This window comes from Poromitra crassiceps, assembly GCF_964638095.1.
Source record: "Poromitra crassiceps genome assembly, chromosome: 11".
NCBI classification, from domain to species: domain Eukaryota; kingdom Metazoa; phylum Chordata; class Actinopteri; order Beryciformes; family Melamphaidae; genus Poromitra; species Poromitra crassiceps.
This window is the reverse complement of record NC_139643.1, coordinates 29,982,868-30,003,364: the sequence shown is the minus strand read 5'-3', so window position 1 is coordinate 30,003,364 and position 20,497 is coordinate 29,982,868. Positions and strand designations below refer to the sequence as shown.

General features: G+C 42.9%; 1 protein-coding gene across 1 annotated transcript; it reads left to right on the top strand.

Annotated features, from left to right (window-relative positions):
• The first annotated feature begins 246 nt into the window (after positions 1–246).
• Positions 247–20,424, top strand: cpsf1 (cleavage and polyadenylation specific factor 1). The gene is made up of 38 exons (XM_083646518.1): positions 247–379; positions 1,062–1,227; positions 1,328–1,355; positions 1,466–1,599; positions 1,702–1,782; positions 2,210–2,361; positions 2,805–2,951; positions 3,709–3,848; positions 4,054–4,164; positions 4,299–4,392; positions 4,488–4,575; positions 5,242–5,397; positions 5,724–5,775; positions 5,890–5,963; positions 6,076–6,150; positions 6,909–6,989; positions 7,311–7,406; positions 7,512–7,691; positions 7,947–8,088; positions 8,411–8,589; positions 9,321–9,460; positions 9,573–9,744; positions 9,842–10,048; positions 10,665–10,754; positions 10,849–10,995; positions 11,130–11,282; positions 11,740–11,856; positions 12,181–12,271; positions 12,519–12,603; positions 14,477–14,618; positions 15,051–15,203; positions 16,306–16,482; positions 17,638–17,704; positions 17,846–17,893; positions 17,989–18,144; positions 18,495–18,624; positions 19,535–19,673; positions 20,248–20,424. Exons 2-38 carry the CDS (start codon positions 1,084–1,086, stop codon positions 20,293–20,295), a joined length of 4,416 nt encoding a protein of 1,471 aa, XP_083502644.1. The 5' UTR covers positions 247–379; positions 1,062–1,083; the 3' UTR covers positions 20,296–20,424.
• Positions 20,425–20,497: the final 73 nt, after the last annotated feature.

Genomic DNA, 20,497 nt, shown 5'->3' with positions numbered 1-20,497 from the left:
TCATGAAGATGAATGTGCCAAATATAAGGCAGAAAGGGAAACCTTTTATAAAAGTTTGTCAGACCTAGGAGTTTCAGCATTTTCTCTTAAATCTTTCTTTGGCCATAATAAGAACCACCAGCTGATCACAAAAGCAGTTTTACAGTATGATTCAGAGTTGTGAAGTGTGTTTGAGTTCGTTATATCCTTGTCCTGCGGAGGGCAGTAATACGCCTAGTAGCGTCTACACTGCCGGAAACTTGAAAGAAGAAGACGAAGACAACAGCTAGCTTACTTGGCTATCAGAAGATAGCTGAGTTAGTAGCCCATGAATATGACATACTAGACATAAACAGACAGCGAGAGACTAAAACTGGAAACGATAACCCGTTTAACATAGGTATGTTGACAAGTTTAATTCAAAGTTAGCCCAAACATACCTGGAAATCTAGCGTTAGGTGCTGCAGTGCCATGCTAAAATACAATTAGGATTATTAGCCACGTTGCTAACAACGTTAGTTACCGCCTGGTGCTGCGTGCATAATGTTAACGTTACCCCACAAGATAATAGTCACAGTAGCATGGCTGGCTATAGTTGTATAGTTCATCAAATCAGTATTTGTTTCCAGATTGAAAGTTAAGTTAATGAATTAGCGTTAGCTAACTGCCCAAGCTAGGTAACTTATTGGCGAATGCTATTTGAAAGCAGGGTAGCGTTAATTACGACACCTGCAATTATAAGATCCATGGCCCTGCTATGTGTCAATTTCCCATAACTATGGCAATCAGATATATAGCGTTATAGGTCTATGTGTCATTCTGCTGCACGTTGTATTGGGTTAGGGTTAGTTAGTCTTGCCATTGAATTGGCCTTGCTAGTAATCAGAAAACATAACATACAGACCCTGACATAAGAACCTTTATGAGTCGTGAGGGTCTTATGCTAAATTTGGCACACAGATTATCCACCAAAAGCACTTATTTCATTAAATGTCAATTGAATGTCCTCTTCTTGCAAGACAGCACTAGTGGTCCTATTCCAGTGATTGCTGCTGACTGATGTGAATGTTATGCTGTGTTAGATGCTGACGGCAGCCTTCCAGGATGTATGCTGTGTACAGACAAGCCCACACCCCCACTGCAGTGGAGTTCTCTGTCTACTGCAACTTCATATCCAACAAGGAGAAGAATTTAGTCGTTGCTGGAACATCTCAACTTTATGTCTATAGGATCATCCATGATGTGGAGGTGAAAATATGACTATTGAGCTTGTTCTTTGCTAAATTGTGTATGCATAGAAAATATACAGCTTGTTGCGATGCTTCTAACATTTGCTTCATTATTTCAGAATACCTCAAAGACTGACAAGTCTCCAGGTATGATCAAACATCTTTCTCAAATTGCATAGTTTTGGCATTGATAAATGAGACATTTGTTTTTATCTATTTGTGTTCGCACCTGGCCTCACTCTTGCCTTCCCTTACAGAATCCAAGTCTCGTAAGGAAAAGCTGGAGCAGGTGGCCTCCTTCTCTCTCTTTGGCAATGTTATGTCGCTGGCAAGTGTGCAGCTTGTAGGAGCCAACAGAGATGCCCTCCTGCTAAGTTTCAAAGATGCAAAGGTATCTGCATCGGACCAGTTGCACGGTCCCACTGCCTTTCTGTTGGAGCTACACTTACCCACTGTTTTTCACTGACTAATGGGGTTTTTGTTCTCTTCTCAGTTGTCAGTGGTGGAGTATGACCCAGGGACACACGACCTGAAGACTCTCTCTCTTCATTTCTTCGAGGAGCCAGAGCTCAGAGTATGTTGAAGCAAGAACTCAGGGAATGTGTTTATACTCAGGGGTCCACTGCATTATCTACCCAGCACAACTGCAAAGTAAATTGTTTACATGCACAAGCAAATCAATCACAGATTTTCAGTGGACACAATCACTGATAATGTTTTTTTTTCCCCTTCTGAATTTCCCCCTATTTTCTCCCCGATTGTACTTGGCCAATTTGCCCGTGCTGCCCCGGTCGCTCTCCACCCTCTGCCGATCTGGGGAGAGCCGTAGACTAGCACCATGCTTCCTCCGACACATGCGCAGTTGCCAGCCGCTTCTTTTCACCTGATAGCGGGGAGCTTCACATCACTGATAATGTTTAAATAAGAAAATGACTTAAGAAAACATACTGAGTTGTTACCAGAATGATCTAACTAATTTGCCCTCTTTTTTCCATTTTCAGGATGGATTTGTCCAGAATGTACACATTCCTATTGTTCGTGTGGATCCAGAGAATCGCTGTGCTGTAATGCTGGTTTATGGCACCAAACTTGTGGTGTTGCCGTTCAGAAAGGACACGCTAACTGATGAGCAGGAGGGTGTAGTTGGAGAAGGGTATGTGCACAGTTTACTACACCTACTGTTCACTAGCTTCATTTTCTGATAGATGCTTTTATCCACAGAACCCCACAGTACCATGGTGCCATAGTGAGTGCATACATTTTAAGTATGGATGTCTTCGGTGGTATTCAGGGATCTTGGTAGCATTGAAGTGGTTCTTTTCCCATCATGCCCCCCTTTGAGAATTTCACACCCCTTCTTCTCAGAAATAAAACTGATCAGTTTATTTAAACCTTTTCTACTGCTATTTGTGTTTACGTTTATACTCGATAGTCAATGGTGTGTTTGACTGTGGGCAAATGCAATACTTTTTTGTGATTAAAAAAAAAAAGCCCAAGCCCTATTTCCATCAGGTGAGAAACGCCGCTTTAATGAATATAAAATGTATGTATGCGTCACTGTGTTAATTGCAGGCATGTCTCATATCTCTCCTGCAGACCCAAATCCAGCTTCCTACCCAGCTATCTCATTGATGTCCGTGAGCTGGACGAGAAGCTGCTAAACATCATTGATATGAAGTTCCTCCATGGCTACTACGAGCCCACACTGCTCATCCTGTATGAGCCCAACCAGACATGGCCTGGGTCAGTCCACCACAACATCGTCTACAGCAGCAACTTTGTGTCTTTTTATTTTATATGTAGTGAGTAGGGATGTCAACGGTTAACCGTTAATCGATTAACCGTCGCTAACGTCGTTGTTCGGTTATTGCTGTCGGTCTATCAGTTAATATTAAAAAAAAAAAAAAAAAATTTTTTTTTTTTTTTGTCTATTTACTCAATGAGCTCATGCCCAAACAAGGCGTGTCTATTTAGATGCTGAAATGTTAATGCTTTTTGTGTTAGAAATTCTAACACAAAAAGAATTTGTGTTGAAATGTTGATGCTTTTTGTTAATGCTTGTTAATGCTTTTTGTGTTAGAAATTCTAACACAAAAAGCATTAACATTTCAGCATCTAAATAGACACGCCTTGTTTGGGCATGAGTTCATTCAGTAAATAGACAAAAAAAAAAAAAAAAACTTTTTTTTTTTTTTTTTTTTTATATTAAAAAATTATGAATTAACCGATAGGTTAATCGATTATTAGCGTCGGTTAATCGAAAGTGAAATTAACCGAAAATTGACATCCCTAGTAGTGAGCCGTTATCCAGAGTGACTTACAATACGATTCAAACGATAGTTTCAGTGAATAATCCATAGTTTGTTTCAGTGAATAATCCTAGATTACCTTCATTGTAGTGTCTTGTGTGCAATAAATATGACAATGACTTCTCCTTGCTTCTAAGCACATCAGATTTAATTCAACCCTCAATTTTTTGGTTGTTTGATCATTCATCTAGGCGTGTGGCTGTGCGGCAGGACACCTGTAGCATTGTTGCCATCTCTCTCAACATCATGCAGAAGGTCCATCCCGTCATCTGGTCTCTCACCAATCTGCCCTTTGACTGTACGCAGGTCATGGCTGTCCCTAAGCCAATCGGTGAGCTCAGCATTGCCATTTATGTACATTATCCCCTCTTGTCACCTCTTACCAACTGCATGGCAAACCTGTTTCCAATACACTGTAAATGATTTTTCTGTAGGATTGTTTCAAATTAAATTGTGTATCCTGCGAGGAAGTGTTTGTGATTGTAAATATGTGTCATGTTGTAGCTTGTTTGCATGCTGATTACAAATCTTTCTAGGTGGTGTCGTGGTGTTTGCTGTGAATTCATTGCTGTACCTAAACCAGAGTGTTCCGCCATATGGAGTCTCTCTCAATTCTCAAACAACTGGGACCACGGCCTTCCCACTGCGTGAGTGCTATTACCTGAAAATACACATATCTACACTGGTGTCTTTGACATATAACTCTGGCCTCTTGACTGTATACATGCCATTTGATATCTGTGGATACTCAAATCACCGGATAACATCTTTTATCATCCAGGTGTGCAAGATGAAGTGAGGATCACCCTCGACTGTTCCCAGTCCGCCTTCATTGCCTATGATAAGATGGTCATCTCTTTGAAAGGAGGAGAAATGTGAGTGGAACGCAAGTCATCATACAAACGATACATCAACCATGATGATGGCAGTTTGTGACTCTGCGTTGACGATGGTCTTGTCCTCTCTGTAGTTACGTGCTGACGCTCATCACTGATGGCATGAGGAGTGTCCGGGCGTTCCACTTCGACAAGGCAGCCGCCAGCGTGCTGACCACCTGTGTAAGGGCTGATGATGCAATTACAGTTTTACATACTCATGATGTGCTGATGGCAGCTTTCTACCCGAAAGTTTTTATACGGAGGGGGTGGGGGGGTTGAGCTAAATTAGTTTTTGAAGGCCCATACAGATATTTTTTATTTATGATGCCAAAATGCATTATCGACAATTTTCATGCCAAGAATTTCAAGTATTTAGTGTTTCCCCTCGAGTTGTATTCTTAGCAGGGTGGAAAAGCCTCTGAAACAACATTTAGACCACGGGACACTAAGGGTAGTTGGATGCTATTGCGGCTGGTAATAAAATAAAATATATCGTAATGTACTTAATCAAACTGCATCATATCAGAGGTGGATGATACTGACTGATCAATATCCTCCACCAAAAAATGCCAGTATCGGCCCGGTATATCAGCTGACCAATACATCGGTCTAACCTTAATCAGAATCGCGCTGTGTCATGAACAGCTTGCTCACATTTCACCCTCAGATCTTTGCACACAGACCACAGGCAGAATGCAGTCTATTGCTGTCTGACCTTGAAGGCTATCAAGTAAACACTCTGTGCGTGCGGTCACTCGGCCCCGAGAGGATTTATTATGGACAGTGGGCTGAACGGCTGCCCTCTTTTCGCATTGATGCCTCTCACTCTGGGCTATCCTCTTCCAGATGATGACCATGGAGCCGGGCTACCTCTTCCTGGGCTCCCGGCTCGGGAACTCGCTGCTCCTCAAGTACACAGAGAAGCTGCAGGAGACGCTGGAGGAGGAGGGGAAAGAAAAGCAGGACGGAGAAAATGAAAACGAGAGGGATAAAGATAAGCCGGTAAGGTTAATACAAGTTGTGGATTTAGTGTTTTGCAAAGGTATACATTCTAGTGGGGGTATATTCTGTTGGCAAATAATAATGTTAATAAAAGAATAAATAAAAATATGACACGCCATTGAATCATCATCTTGACTGAACTTTGCTTTGTGCTTGTCCAACGATCCAAAAATATTTCAGCCAATGGTTTAATAAGACACTGCTCTTTGGATGTCAGATCAACACAGTAAATGCACATCACATTGTCACTGCTCTTGAAACCATTTATTTGCCAGCTTGTATCCAAAATGATCTTTATGTTAAATCATTACTCCTGTCAATTCCAGGAGGAACCACCGAGCAAAAAGAAGCGGATGGATTCCTCCGCCAACTGGACTGGTATGCTGACAATTTGACTTTTGCTACATATATATTATAAATTTGTGCAGTAGCTACCGATCAACAGATAAACCATATAATTATGTATTACACCCAACTCTTTTGTTTTATCAGATGAGGTGGATGAGATTGAAGTGTATGGTAGTGAGGCCCAGTCAGGCACTCAGCTGGCCACCTATTCCTTTGAGGTACAAAAACCAACCAGCTTTATTGGTTATCATCATTTAAGCATCGATTTTAGGTTCATGGAATGTAATAGAAAGTCTTTGCTGATGTTTTTTTTTTTTTTTTTTTTTACAGGTGTGTGACAGCATACTGAACGTTGGACCTTGTGGCAGTGCCTCCATGGGCGAGCCTGCCTTCTTGTCTGAAGAGGTACAATAACTTAAATCTCATTCCAGTGTCTTTGTAGATCATGGTTGTGTTGAATATGATCTAGTTATGGATTTTTGTCCCAATGATGAAATCTGGTGTGGGACTATGAATTGTGGGTCTCCATCCATTTCTTGTTTTTCTTCTTTGTTCTTGTTTTACTTCTTTGTTTGCTTGCTTGTTTTTGTTTGTTTGTTTGTTCATTTGGTCATCCGTGGATCACATGTGATATATTAGACAAATCTGATCGGATTTTGTTGAAACATGGGGTAATAAGCCCAGTTAATGGGGCAATGGCTAATTTGAATAATGCGCCATATCTCCCACGCTGCATGTTGGAATGACAGGACATTTGGTGCCCATATCCAACTACCTTTTCTCTGCAAATACTGGATTTTTCAAAATGGCAAGCATTCCTCATATGCACTAATTGGCCCAAGGGGTGACTGCATCATTTGTACATTCAACCAATATCGGTCACAACTCGCCACAAATAAGAGAGAAAGAAAAAGAAAAGAGAAGACTAGCATGCAAAGGAATTATGGAAATTGAAACTTTGACTTATTTTGTATAAAAGTTGTTTACTGTTGTCTTGTATCCTTTGCCAGTGCTACCATTAATCCTTCTTTCACCTTTTGACATCTTTCCGCAGTATTTTATATCCCAAAGGCGATTGAGCAGAGTAGAAATGATCCTCTCAGGAATTGTCTTTTGAAGTTGTTGACTTTGATTTTGATTTTTTGTGTGTGACTCATCCACAGTTCCAGGGCAGCACCGAGCCTGACCTGGAGGTTGTGGTATGTTCTGGGTATGGCAAAAACGGTGCACTGTCTGTACTTCAGGTAAAATCCACACACTGAGCTCCTTCTGTTTCTTACACCTTTGAACATGAGTAAGTTGAATTATTGCCGCACTGTCCTAAAACCTGTGGTGGTGAGGGACGTCTGCCACAGGTCCAGTGATAGTGCTACATTGAAGTCTGGGTTTACCAGGGCTGCCTCAGAGCTCAATGGAGTAGCCTGTAAACACCCCAGACACAGGCCCGGCATGCTTTATCATTACACGCAGGAAATATATACTTGTGTGATTTGGTCATTCATTATTTTCTCTCTTGTCTTTACCTTGCCCGCTTTGATTTGCTTCCCCTCCATTCTCCTCACCAGAGAAGCATCCGACCCCAAGTAGTCACCACATTTGAGTTGCCAGGTTGCCATGACATGTGGACAGTCATCTCAAATGAGGTCAAAGAAGCCAAGAAAGTAAGTATACATAACTTGGACTGTATGGATGTATCGTCACCCCCCCCCCCCCCCACACACACACACACAAAATTAGACATTTCTTACCAATGCTTTGTTTCCCAGCCTGCAAAAAAAGGTGAGTCTGAGGACGGAGCCGAGGCGGAGACCACTGAGGACGGTGAAGAGGAAGATAAGGAGAAGGAAAATAAGGATGAAGAGGAAGAGGAGAAGACGGAGAGTTCCATTGACGATGATAAAAAGAAGCATGGCTTCCTCATTCTGAGCAGAGAGGACTCGACCATGGTAGAAACACACACAACAAGCACATCTTACCTTTTGTAATTGTGATTTGTTTAAGAATAGATATTAGTTAAGCATATCTATTATATCGCTAATATTTCAATAAACTATTATGTGGGAAAATGTGTATTTACGGGGTATTTCTTTTTACAGTGGATTTGAACATGGCTCGGCCAATCAGATCTGACGACGGCAGCAATCCATTATATGATTGGGATTTGATGTAATATAATGATTGAGTTGTGTGTTTTCCTCTAGATCCTTCAGACAGGTCAGGAGATCATGGAGCTGGACACCAGCGGCTTCGCCACCCAGGGACCCACTGTGTTCGCTGGAAACATCGGGGACAACAAATACATCATCCAGGTCTCCCCCATGGGCATACGACTGCTGGAAGGAGGTAAACATGAAACCTCAATCATCCCCATGGGCAAATTGACTCATTGCAGTTAGAATATCAAACTATACCAAAGAAAAAAATTGAAATGATTAAAATGTAATCTAAATATGAAGGGAGAAAACCACACAGGTGTTGAAGTAAGCAGTACAGGTTTAGTTGATGTCCAACAGTTGTTTTGGAGTGATTTGAAGACACATTCCAATCAATCCAAATCACATACTCATCCATTTCATGGTTTAAGGATCTATTATTATATCCATCTTTTATTGAAGGAGTAATCCTGTTTCACACGCATGTACCCTCTCACCAACCCCGCTTTCAGTGACACAGCTGCACTTCATCCCGGTGGACCTGGGCTCTCCCATAGTGCAATGCTCCGTGGCCGACCCCTTCGTGGTCATCATGACCGCAGAGGGAGTGGTCACCATGTTTGTGCTGAAGACTGACTCGTACATGGGGAAGACACACCGGCTGGCCCTGCAGAAACCACAGATCTCCACTGTGAGTGAATTACAGTATATGCATCAATGCTAAAATATGGCTTTCAGTTGATGTAACATGCCCTCTGGTGGCCATATTGGAGGTCCTCAGCTCTTGGGCAACGGTGGTTACAAAGAGCTGATTGCATATCTAAATGTATGACCTGGCTGTCTCAGCAGTAAAGAGACATGATTAGTTTCTGTGTTGGCTGGAGACTTCATTTCTTCACTCATTGATCTGATTGATTTTGTGTTTCGAGCTAATCATCAGTCTTGTTGTTAACACATCTGTTTTGGACAACAGCTAACGGAACATGGCTAGAAGTTACATGTCAAAATCAGCTTTAGTTTTTTTGCTAAGTTAGCTTGTTGGCTAATTAGCTGCTAACAAAGCAAACAGCAGTTTTAAATTACCGGAGTACTCTTGTGACTAGGACCAAAGGCAAGACAGTTTACTGTGTGTCATAGTAAACTAAATTTGGAAACAAATCTAGGTTATTAGACTATTTCTACTAATAATGTTGATGTATGGCTCCACATTCCACTTTGTCCAATAAACACTTTTTGCACACAGCTAATTCTTAATTGGACCTCCATGCTAGTACCAACGGTCTTTGCTTGGAGATTTGTGATGTCAATCCAAAGTCTCATTATATGGGAGTGTTTCTGTACAACCAGATTGCCGCACTTCACTCAAGTGGCTTGTAGCGGTAAGTGACACTAACGTCGTCAGGACTGCCTCTCTTCCCACAGCAATCACGTGTGATCACGCTGTGTGCGTTCCGCGACGTGAGCGGGCTGTTCACCACAGAAAACAAAGTGAGCTGCTCAGTCAAAGAGGACACCATAGCCAGGAGCCAGTCTGAGAGCGAGACCGTCATCCAGGACCTCAGGTAAGAATGTATACGCCTCCCATACTCACTTTACCAGTGGCCCCCCCAACTGCTATCTCCAACCCAGAAGCTCACTATGATATGGACTGATGTGGAATGTGTGTTTGTGTAGTAACGCAGTGGACGACGAGGAGGAAATGCTGTATGGAGACTCGGGTGCGATGCATTCAAGGGACGATGGCAACCGCTCTTCAGCTGCGATAGCCTATGGAAGTGAGGGAAGCTCAGGCAAAGCAGACCCCACCCACTGGTGCATGATAGTGAGGGAAAACGGTGTGATGGAGGTATGGCTTTACACATCAATGGCTAGAGCAAAATGTGTTCCACAGTACAAAGCACATGTTAATACTGTCGCTGAATTCACTCACTCTTTTATTTCAGATTTACCAGCTCCCAGATTGGCGACTGGTGTTCCTGGTGAAGAACTTCCCCGTTGGCCAGAGAGTGCTGGTTGACAGCTCCTCCGGCCAGTCGGCAACACAGGGGGAGGGTAAAAAAGAGGAAGAGAAACGACAGGGAGAGATGCCATTGGTCAAAGAGGTGTCTTTGGTTTCACTTGGCTACAATCGCAGCAGACCATACCTACTGGTGAGTTTTTAGGGTTAGAACTGAGACGTCCATACAGAGTTCGCCATTACAGCTTGTCTTGGCCAATAATGAAACTGTGAAATCTGTTGTGTTCAGTGTGATTGGTGGGCGGGAGCATATTCTTAAAATTAGTTGTTCTCTGAAATAAATTATAATAATGTAGGTGAAATACATTGTATTACCCACATTACTTACAAGCAGATCACTTCAAACTTGGCATCTGATTAGTCACAGGAAAACATACTGGAGACGTGCTTCACCACGTGTTATTTTGGTTTAGAAATTTGAGAAGTTGGATCCCTTTATTTGACATCAGCAAAGCTAAATCCACTGGAAAATTCCAATCAAATGTCTGTGTGTCACCCTTTAAGATCAATAAACATTTGGATAAATAAAATTCAGTTTAACTGCATCAGAAGAGGGAATGAATTTCATTTTAATTAGCCATAGTGAGTAATCATATTACAAAAGAGGAATTTGACTTAGTGCAATATGCAGCGCAGTGATCATCACATCAACAGCAGAAGATGGAGCAAAACAGAAAACAATCTCAAATTGTAAAGTGCAAAGTAAAAGTCCTTTTAAAGTGACAATAACAACATGTCTTGTTTTCTAGGTCCATGTGGAGCAAGAGCTTCTTATCTACGAAGCGTTCGCCTATGATCAGCAGCAGGCTCAAAGCAACTTGAAAGTGCGCTTCAAAAAAGTAAGAGCTTAGACATAGATAAACATTGGCCAAATCAAGTCAACAGCTTTGGATCAAGTGAATATTGAGAATGTCTGTGCCCTGCTGCGCCCAGATGCCGCACAACATTAACTTCAGAGAGAAGAAATCGAAGCCCAAGAAAGACAAGAAGGCGGAGGGCGGCGGTGTCGACGAGAGTCCAGCGCTGAAAAACCGTGTGGCCAGGTTCAGATACTTCGAGGACATCTCTGGATACTCGGGGGTAACAGGGATTTTATTAGCGATTTGAGGGCTACAACGGCAGCATCCACAGTCTCAAGCCAATCAATTTGGCATCCCTCTCATGTGCTCTGCGATAACCCAAGTCATTTCCCCACGTTTCCTTGTCACCCCCAGGTTTTCATTTGTGGACCGTCTCCTCACTGGATGCTGGTCACCTCTCGGGGAGCCATGAGGCTTCACCCCATGATCATCGACGGCTCCATCGAGTCTTTCTCCCCTTTCCATAACATCAACTGCCCCAAAGGGTTCCTCTACTTCAACAAACAGGTACAAACCACATTCTTACTTTGGTTATGTTAATGCAGGTGTTTGTATGCTACCCGACTTCGGAAGATTCTCCGCTCTGGCAGGTTCTTGATAACAGAATCGTTTCCCCAGTTGCTCTACTCTGAGCCAAACAAAATATTAATGTTTTTATTCTCTCAATCCACTCTTTTCCGAATGAAATAAAATGTATTTGTAATGTATTAACATTGTCTTCCAAAATATGGTAAAATGAATAATATGCATTGAGACTCTTTGAAGTATAAATTACTGTTGTTGTTATTATCATTATTAACAGATATTAGACAGAGATTTTCATAATGGTTTGGATCGTTGCTATTGTATTGTCAAATTTTCGACCTTTCACCTAGTTTTTAGTTATTTGAAGGGTTTCCAAGCCTTGCCCTCTGAGTATTGGTATATTAAACCTTGTGTCTGTGCGTTTGTGTTTTCCCCACAGGGAGAGTTGAGGATCAGCGTCCTGCCCACCTACCTGTCCTACGATGCCCCCTGGCCAGTGAGGAAAATCCCACTGCGGTGCACCGTGCACTACGTCTCCTACCATGTCGAATCCAAGGCAAGGGCCCCTCTTGACTGAACCCGCACACCACACGCAGCTAGATGACACACATTGAAGTTCAAAGCACATTCCCTGGACTCACACCACTTAGACCTGCATCACCTAGACGGAGGTGTAGCAGCACTTTTCATAGGGTGCTGAATGCTGATGCAAAACCAAAGCATATTGACCGGACCGCTTTCAGACCCGGAGATGAATGCACCCGGCAGGCCCCAGAGTTTTCTGACAGGCAGAGAAACAAAATCAATGGGAATAACTTTTCTTTTCTCTTCCCCTTTTGATTGGAGTTTCTTCTGTGTGGTTTTGGGTTCTCCCTCTCAGGTCTATGCCGTGTGCACCAGTGTGAAAGAGCCTTGCACTCGCATCCCAAGGATGACTGGCGAGGAGAAGGAGTTTGAGCTGATAGACAGAGGTCAGACACCAGCCTTGTTTCATATTGACCCTCGCTGAAACATTCAGAGATTTTATGTCTTACCTTTGTCCATGTTTTCTGTCTTAACCTTTGTCCGTGTTTTGTCTTACCTTTGTCTGTTTTATGTCTTCTTAACTTTGTCCGCGTTAGATTCTGTGTCGCTGATGTTATTTCAGTCTGTCAAAGGTCAAATGATTTATTTATTTTATGTGTTAATAAATGTTGGTTTTCGTCTGTCGACTTGCAGATGAACGTTACATTAACCCTCAGCAGGAGAAGTTCTCCATCCAGCTCATCTCTCCGGTCAGCTGGGAGGCCATCCCCAACACACGGTAATAGATCTCTAGAAGGGCTTTTCCATACACGTGTGCTGGCCTGGCTCTGCTCTGGCCTGGCTCTGCTCGGCAGCACGGCTGGGATTTGCATTTCCATGACAACAGGGCTATCTGCTTGAAGGTGTGTCTTAAAACACGATTTCAGACGGCAGGTGTGTCTTTAACGGATGATGCGCTTGTCGGAAAGCAGCGGTTCTTCTTCACAATAAAAAGCCTTCTGTTTGTTTGCCATGCGAAAGCTTTTAACTCATTCACCGCCAGTTTAGGACTGCCAATATTTAGCACAGGCCAAAGATTTTCATAATTGTTGGTCATCTTTCAAGACCCACAGTAAATTATCTATTAGCACCAGAGTGATTTGCAATACCTCAAAATGAAGATGTACGTCTCTGGGTTCACCAGGAAAAAAAAAGTGAGCTTTTAGCATGTTCTGTACTCTACTTATAGCCATTTATATACACCGTGTTTTCACCCAAAAAGTCTCTGTGAGAAAAGAAATTGCAGAAAATGGCATTTATGTACACAGCACACAATATCAGGCAGAACTCGCTCTCAATTCTTTTATTTTGAACTGTATTGACATCAGACATGTAAATATAATTCATTATGACACAAATGACAAAAAAAAAAAATATATATATATATATATATATGAAGTGCTTTTTTTACATTCAACAATACAGTTTGCTCAGTGTGAGTGAGTGTACAGACAGACACACAGACAGACAGACAGACAGACAGACACACACAGACACAGACACAGACACACACGCACGCACGCACACACACACACACACACACACACACACACACACACACACACAGAGAGAGAGAGTTCTCTCCACAGCTGCTGCTGGATCGCACCTCCTTCCCCCTCCTTCCCCATCAGCGTTTTGCCTCCTCTGCTGCTCGTTTCCCTCCTCTCGCTGGGACGAATGCTGCGACACGACACAGGCTTTGGGACCAGGCGCTGCTGTTACCGGATCGATCATGTTCGTCACGGGTTTGACTAGGCAATCCAGGTTCGCCCTGCAGCAAGGCTGGCACATAGGAACGGGGTCCAGGGACCAGGATCGATCATGTTGGTCACGGGTTTGACTACCGCGGTTTCGATGTCCGCTGCTCTGCAGCAAGTCGATCAGCTCTGCAGCGCGGCGAGGGCATTTCAATGGCGTTTCCTTTCCACCTTCTTCCTAATTTCAAACAACAGCTGCGGTATGTGTTTGATAACGTGCTGTCGGCTTGACTTTGAGGTTAGGGACCCGAAACTATGTCACAGGCTGGGTAAGTGTTTCAACTATGCGCTGCACTCATAAAAACAAAAACACGTCAAACACGTCATTGGCGGGGAGGGCTATTTCTGATAACACGTCAAAGACGTCATTGGCGGTGAATGAGTTAATATGAAGCAGCAGGAAGTGTTTTCATTAACATAACATGGCTCCGATACGGCTGAACGCCATCAGGAAACTGTAAAATAAAGCATCTGAAAGTACAAACAGAAACAGGAGAGAAGCTAAACTTCAAAACCACAGAGATTCAGTTGGAAGCTACAAAAGTGCTGAGAGCTGAACGCACAGGCTTTTCAAAACGTCTTTCTGTGGTCTCCAGACCAACCGCTCGCAACACACGCTTGTTTGAGTGGGAGAGGGCAGAAGAGGGGTCATCTCGGTTTGGCCAAATTGGTAATGGAAATGCTGGTGAGTGCGGCTCGCCTCGGCACGGCCAAAAGTGCCAATGGAAAAGCCCTATAGTCTGTCTAAACACTATAAAGATACAATCAGATGTTGTGCCGTTTGTAAAAACAAATAGATTCTTATTTTGAGAAGATACTGTACTTTACTTTGTGACCTTTTCCCGTCTCCATAAGGATCGACCTGGAGGAGTGGGAACATGTGACCTGTATGAAGACTGTGGCCCTGAAGAGTCAGGAGACGGTGTCTGGGCTGAAGGGTTACGTGGCAGCAGGGACCTGCTTGATACAGGGGGAGGAGGTCACCTGTAGGGGCCGGGTGAGGAGCTCCCACCAATACATCCCACTGACATTTTGTGACAACAGTAGCTTCCCCGGCCAGCATACTTTTTTCTCCTTGGCAAAAATCTCAAAGAGCTATATTTTGATAGGCCTGTAATTGTGCTTTTTTTCAATTGCAATTTATTGTTTTTAATTGGTCTTAAAGTCCATTCTAGCTGTCATTAAAATGCTCTTAAAAAGCCTTAAATTTAACTCTGGTAATAGCTATGTGTCATATCAAACTGTGTCCTTGAGCAAGATTATTTGTATAGCCCTTAATTACAGTGAACCTTCAATGAGAACAAGGAAAAACTAATTTGGGTTATAATATAACCTGGTCTCATGTTGACTAAAACAATAGTGCCATGTTTTTTGTGTGTGTGCTTTAGTCATTTTCTGACTGTTATATATATTTGATTGCTTTTTTCAGATTCTGATCCTAGATATAATTGAAGTGGTACCAGAACCAGGCCAGCCCCTCACCAAGAACAAGTTCAAAGTCCTTTATGAGAAGGAACAGAAGGGACCGGTCACAGCTATGTGTCACTGCAACGGATATCTGGTCTCCGCCATCGGGCAGAAGGTCTCAGACACACCTTTTCAGTACATCTCACATAACTGTGTTTTAATCTACAGTGGCTATAAATCCATTGCCATTTTGACATTTGATTCCAGTCCCCCGAACTATCATTCTTCCATCGCAAGTACATTGGTAGGCCTTTTTCACTGGCACTTGTGGCTGCGCCAAGCCATGCCATGACGCACTGATTTTTCTTTCCCATACCAATCTTAACGCGCCGTGTTCGAGATGGACCTTCTCTGGAGCGGGGCCAAAGCGTGCTGGACCCTCATGCTTCCAAACTAGGCTGTGGTGATGTCTCACCAACTGTGTCTCACCAACCTGTGACGACCCCCTTCTCCCCCTCAAACAGCTGTGTTGCGAGCATAGGTTGCAATTCAAAACTCTTATGTCTCTGTGCTGATGTGGAGAGAGCAGAGGGAAAGACATATTTAAAGCCTCTGTGTGTTCAGCGCTCACTACTTTTGTAGCTTCTTACTGAATCTCTGTGGTTTGAAGTTTAGTTTCACTCCTGCGTTTCTGTTTCTACTTCCAGATATCTGCTTTATTTTACCGTTTCCTGATCTCGTATCGGAGCCGTGTTATGTTACAGCCGAGCTGATGAAAGCATTCCCTGCTGTTGCTCCTTCATATTAAAAGCTTTCCACTGGCACTGACAAACTAACGGAAGGATTTTTATTGTGAAGAATTTATAGGAAATGCAATGTTTATCCTCCGTTTCAGCTGTGACTTTTTGACCATTAGTGACAGTGGCATATCGGTGCAATTTGCCTTCTCTACTTTTTACTATGGAAGTCGATGAAGAAATCGGACAGAAAAAATAATGAAAAGTGCATCCATTGTACTTTCATATATAGTGATTGACGGATGATAGTTTACTTGAAAGTATAGTAGTTTTTTGACCCAAAAACACCTAACAAATATATTTTGAACTAGTTTTGTACCACAGAAGAATTTGCAAAAAGTGAAGGGAGTGAATACTTTTAATAACTGCTGTATGTGCATGTATGTAATCAACTAATATGGCATTTTAATCACAACTCTTACTGGCGTTTAATTTTCTTGCACACACCCTTTCATCTCTCACACCCTCTTGTTTGTGCAGATCTTCCTGTGGAGCCTGAAGGACAATGACCTGACCGGCATGGCCTTCATCGACACGCAGCTCTACATCCACCAGATGCACAGCATCAAGAATTTCATCTTGGCTGCTGACCTCATGAAGAGCATCTCACTGCTTCGCTACCAGGAGGAGAGCAAGACCCTGTCGCTCGTCAGCAGGGTGCGTCTAGAACCACACTGTCCTCATGCTAGCTATAGCTGTGTTAGTAGGGTGCGTCTAGAACCACACTGTCCTCATGCTAGCTATATAGTTGTGTTCCAATTGAGACCAAAGGTTTAGTGCTGCCGGAGCACACTGGAACGACATGCCACCACTTTTTTCCTCCAAGTGACGATGTGAGGAAATAGAATATTCTGATTAAGGTCGCATAATCCGGTTGAAATTCATACATGAATCATGAAAATTGTGCTTTTGTATTATATAATCTGAGACTGATTGGAGCCTTTTATAATTATTATGTTAAATTAATCCTACTTACCACATTGGCTTATGTTTTTATATTTATTTTGTATTTGTTCCCAAGTACGTTTGACTCTGCCGGGGTTGCAGCTGAACAGCGTGGAAATATCATTAAATCACCCGCGTAAAGAGGTTAAAGAGATACGCCAACATATTGGCAACATTTTGAGAGTTTCGCCTATTTGCCATATTGCCGATACTAAAACTAAAAAAGAATGTAGATTCCTTTATCTTCACTGTCCGTGCAGTAGGTACAGCCCTCACTGCTAATTAGCTGTCCATGAAAAGGAGAAGACACTCCTGTAGGTTTGGAATGAAACATTTCATATAAGCCCTCATAAACAAGCTTTCTCAATAATTGAGGCATTTGTTGCCCCCCTAGAGTTGGGGCTGGGGGGAGCTTTCAAACAACCAGGCTAAAGTATTGTATTCAAGCGACAAGGAACCTGTGGGCTGCAGAACATGCAGTTTAGTGTTTATTGATTCAACTGTACGATCCAGCGGAGTGTTCACGGTGAAAATCCTCCCTTTGTTTTCATCTGTGGCTCCTGCAGGATTTAGTGGAGTTTATCTTCAAGCAAGCAGCATTTAACCTGACTCAATACCGCCCCCATTTGGCAGTCAGGTTAAGCAGCACTGGCAGCTGGAGAGCACTTTGACTGTAGTTTCTCTCCATGGCAGCTGGAGAGAACTTTCTGATTGTAGTTTCTCTCAATGGCAGCTGGAGAGAACTTTCTGGCTGTAGTTTTTGTCCATGGCAGCTGGAGATAACTTTCTGGCTGTAGTTTCCTTTATTCCAATACCGTACTCTCCAAATCTCAAGGGATTCCTGTTTTTTCTCATTTGGGAGCTCAGGATGCAAAGCCGTTGGAAGTTTACAGCATCGAATTCATGGTGGATAACAACCAGCTTGGATTCTTAGGTAATGTAAATAATGTGAATATGAATAATGTCAGAATGATTGATTTAATGTATCCTTGTAAATAATGTGAATATGAATGACAGAATGATTGATTTAATTTATCCTGTTCGCACTAACTTTTTCTTTTTGTTTTACTTTTAGTATCAGATCGAGACCAGAATCTGTCCATATACATGTATTTACCTGAAGGTAGGTACAGAAGCCTAGTATTTTCTGGAAATACCTCTACAGATACATCATGTAATAGCTGACATGTACTCCTGTATGTGGTTTTACTGTTGCAGCCAAAGAGAGCTTCGGCGGCATGCGCCTGCTGAGGCGAGCCGATTTCAATGCAGGTGCACACGTTAACGCCTTCTGGAGGATGCCCTGCAGAGGAGCCCTGGACATTGCCAACAAGAAGTCTCTGACCTGGGACAACAAGCAGATCACATGGTTCGGTAGGTAGCCAGGAGGCCAAGCTGTCTCCCGTTGTTATGGATGGCAACCTAGGTTATTCTGTCAACTGTTGAGACACCTAGAAGCTAAGATCTCCTTTTTATGGGCTTAGTTTTTTGATTACTGTACTAGTCTTTGATTACTTAATAGTCCTGAATGGGTATGGGGAGACGCAGCCACCCAAACAATTTAAAGTCTAAAGAATTGATTGAGCAAGTTCTTGTTCATTCATGTCAACGTATATGGACATAATTTCATGCTGTTGTGTCCCTGGGTCAAACAGCCCCTCTCTGATGCTGTAGGTAATTTGCTGTGATAATGTGAACTAAACCTCGTCTCCGTGCTCCCACAGCCACACTGGATGGAGGGGTTGGGCTGCTCCTCCCCATGCAGGAGAAGACCTACCGCCGCCTGCTGATGTTGCAGAACGCTCTCACCACCATGCTGCCTCACCACGCCGGCTTGAACCCCAAGGCCTTCAGGTTCGGATCTGCATGTTGAGTTCATCTCTGGCCGGAGGGACCGAAATGGATCAATGCTTTCCTACAGTACTAGACATGTTGGAAGTGTTGGCGCTAGAACATATATCCGGGGGGCAAGAGGCTTATAGCAGGGGGGGCACCAAATTACTGGCAAGTGAAAAGGAGTCATGCATAGTGAAAGTGAACCATTTGGTGGTATGCTCATTAATGGCACATGTGAATTGCATCGACATTTAACAAACTATTATCACATCAGTCTGAAAACCTGGTCCTAAAAAAATACTTAAATGAGCAATTATTAATGTGATGAATATTAATTAGACAAATGATATCCACATCTGAAATAACAATGTTACACCAAACTTAGCAATACAAGCAATTAACATAAATAGTAACTCATAACGAATGTCCCATGATGATAAACTATGAATGAATGCCGACGTCGTAGCATATGAATTTGACCAAGCGCCAGCATACTACGGCCGAATAGGATTTAGCAGGCATTAACTGCCTTTATTTCCTAAGGCAAATAAAAGTAATAAGTGGACTTGCATGGGCATGAACGCATTAAGTAAATCAGACTAAATGCGGCTCTCCTCCGACATGGTGTGTGTGTGTGACACACCAGATTGCGCAGTCTGAAAGGGAGGCGGCCGGGAAAATGAGACCCAGACTCAGAGGGTTTCACAAAACTAAAGCTTTACAATGGATTGAAGATTTTCAGTCATTTACAAATGGATTTCAGTCGTCCCTAGACCTGCACTGATGGGAGAAAACATTGACATGCTTTTAAGTGAGGACACAGTGAATGAAGTGGGTGGGCACTACCCCCGGGTGCCCGCTCATGGCACCGACACTGTACATTGGTGGTCACTGTTCCACAATTGACACATTTGTATCTTGCGTCCAGAATGCTGCACAGCGACAGACGAACCCTGCAGAACGCCGTGCGGAACGTCCTGGATGGAGAACTGCTCAACAAGTACCTGTACCTGAGCACCATGGAGCGCAGCGAGCTGGCCAAGAAGATTGGTACCACTCAAGACATTGTGAGTACACAGACAGAGCCAAGCATGCAGTGAAGGTAGGCTAGGTCCAGGACGAGTGTGTTTTTATATGAAGTCACAAAACCTTTGCGCGATGTGTCCACACGACCCCGGCGTGTCCGTCCCCCGAAGACGGAGACATTTGAAAAGCGATCAGCATTTCCCCTGTAATTATTCCACTGTGGCAGGCTGCCATTGTAACCTGCCATGCTAGAAATATTTTCAAAATAACTATTTTTGGCCGAAATCAGCACACTTGGCTATGCTGTGTGTGTGCATTGAAAAACAGAAACCGATCAAGTTTACATGATGATAAACACGTTTAAGTAGGAAAGTAGTTTTAAAAACACACAAAAGCCACCATGTACTCCAAAGAGTGTGCGTGAATGGTCGTGTGATGTGTCTTAAGGCCTGTTGGTATGGACGAAGATTATTTCTGAGACGCTGCTGAAACGCAAGTGTGGACGGAGTGTTTTCATTTTCAATACGCCGGCTAAGAATAAAAACACACTAGCCTGAACATAGCCTTAGTCCTTATGATTTTCTTTTGATTCTTTTATTCTATTTTCCTCTTTAGATCCTGGATGACCTTCTGGAGGTTGACCGAGTAACGGCTCATTTCTGAGCGCCACATTCCCACGTCTTCATCGTCCACTGAATACTGTTTTATATTGAATTGGGGGGGGGGGGTGCTTTGTTATGGTCATTGTCATGGAAACATTTTGTTACGTTAAGACAAAAAAAGAGAAAGAGATCCATCATGTTTTCTTAGAATATTTTGTATACAAAGTAATTAAAAAATATTAATTACATAATCCGCGTTTGTC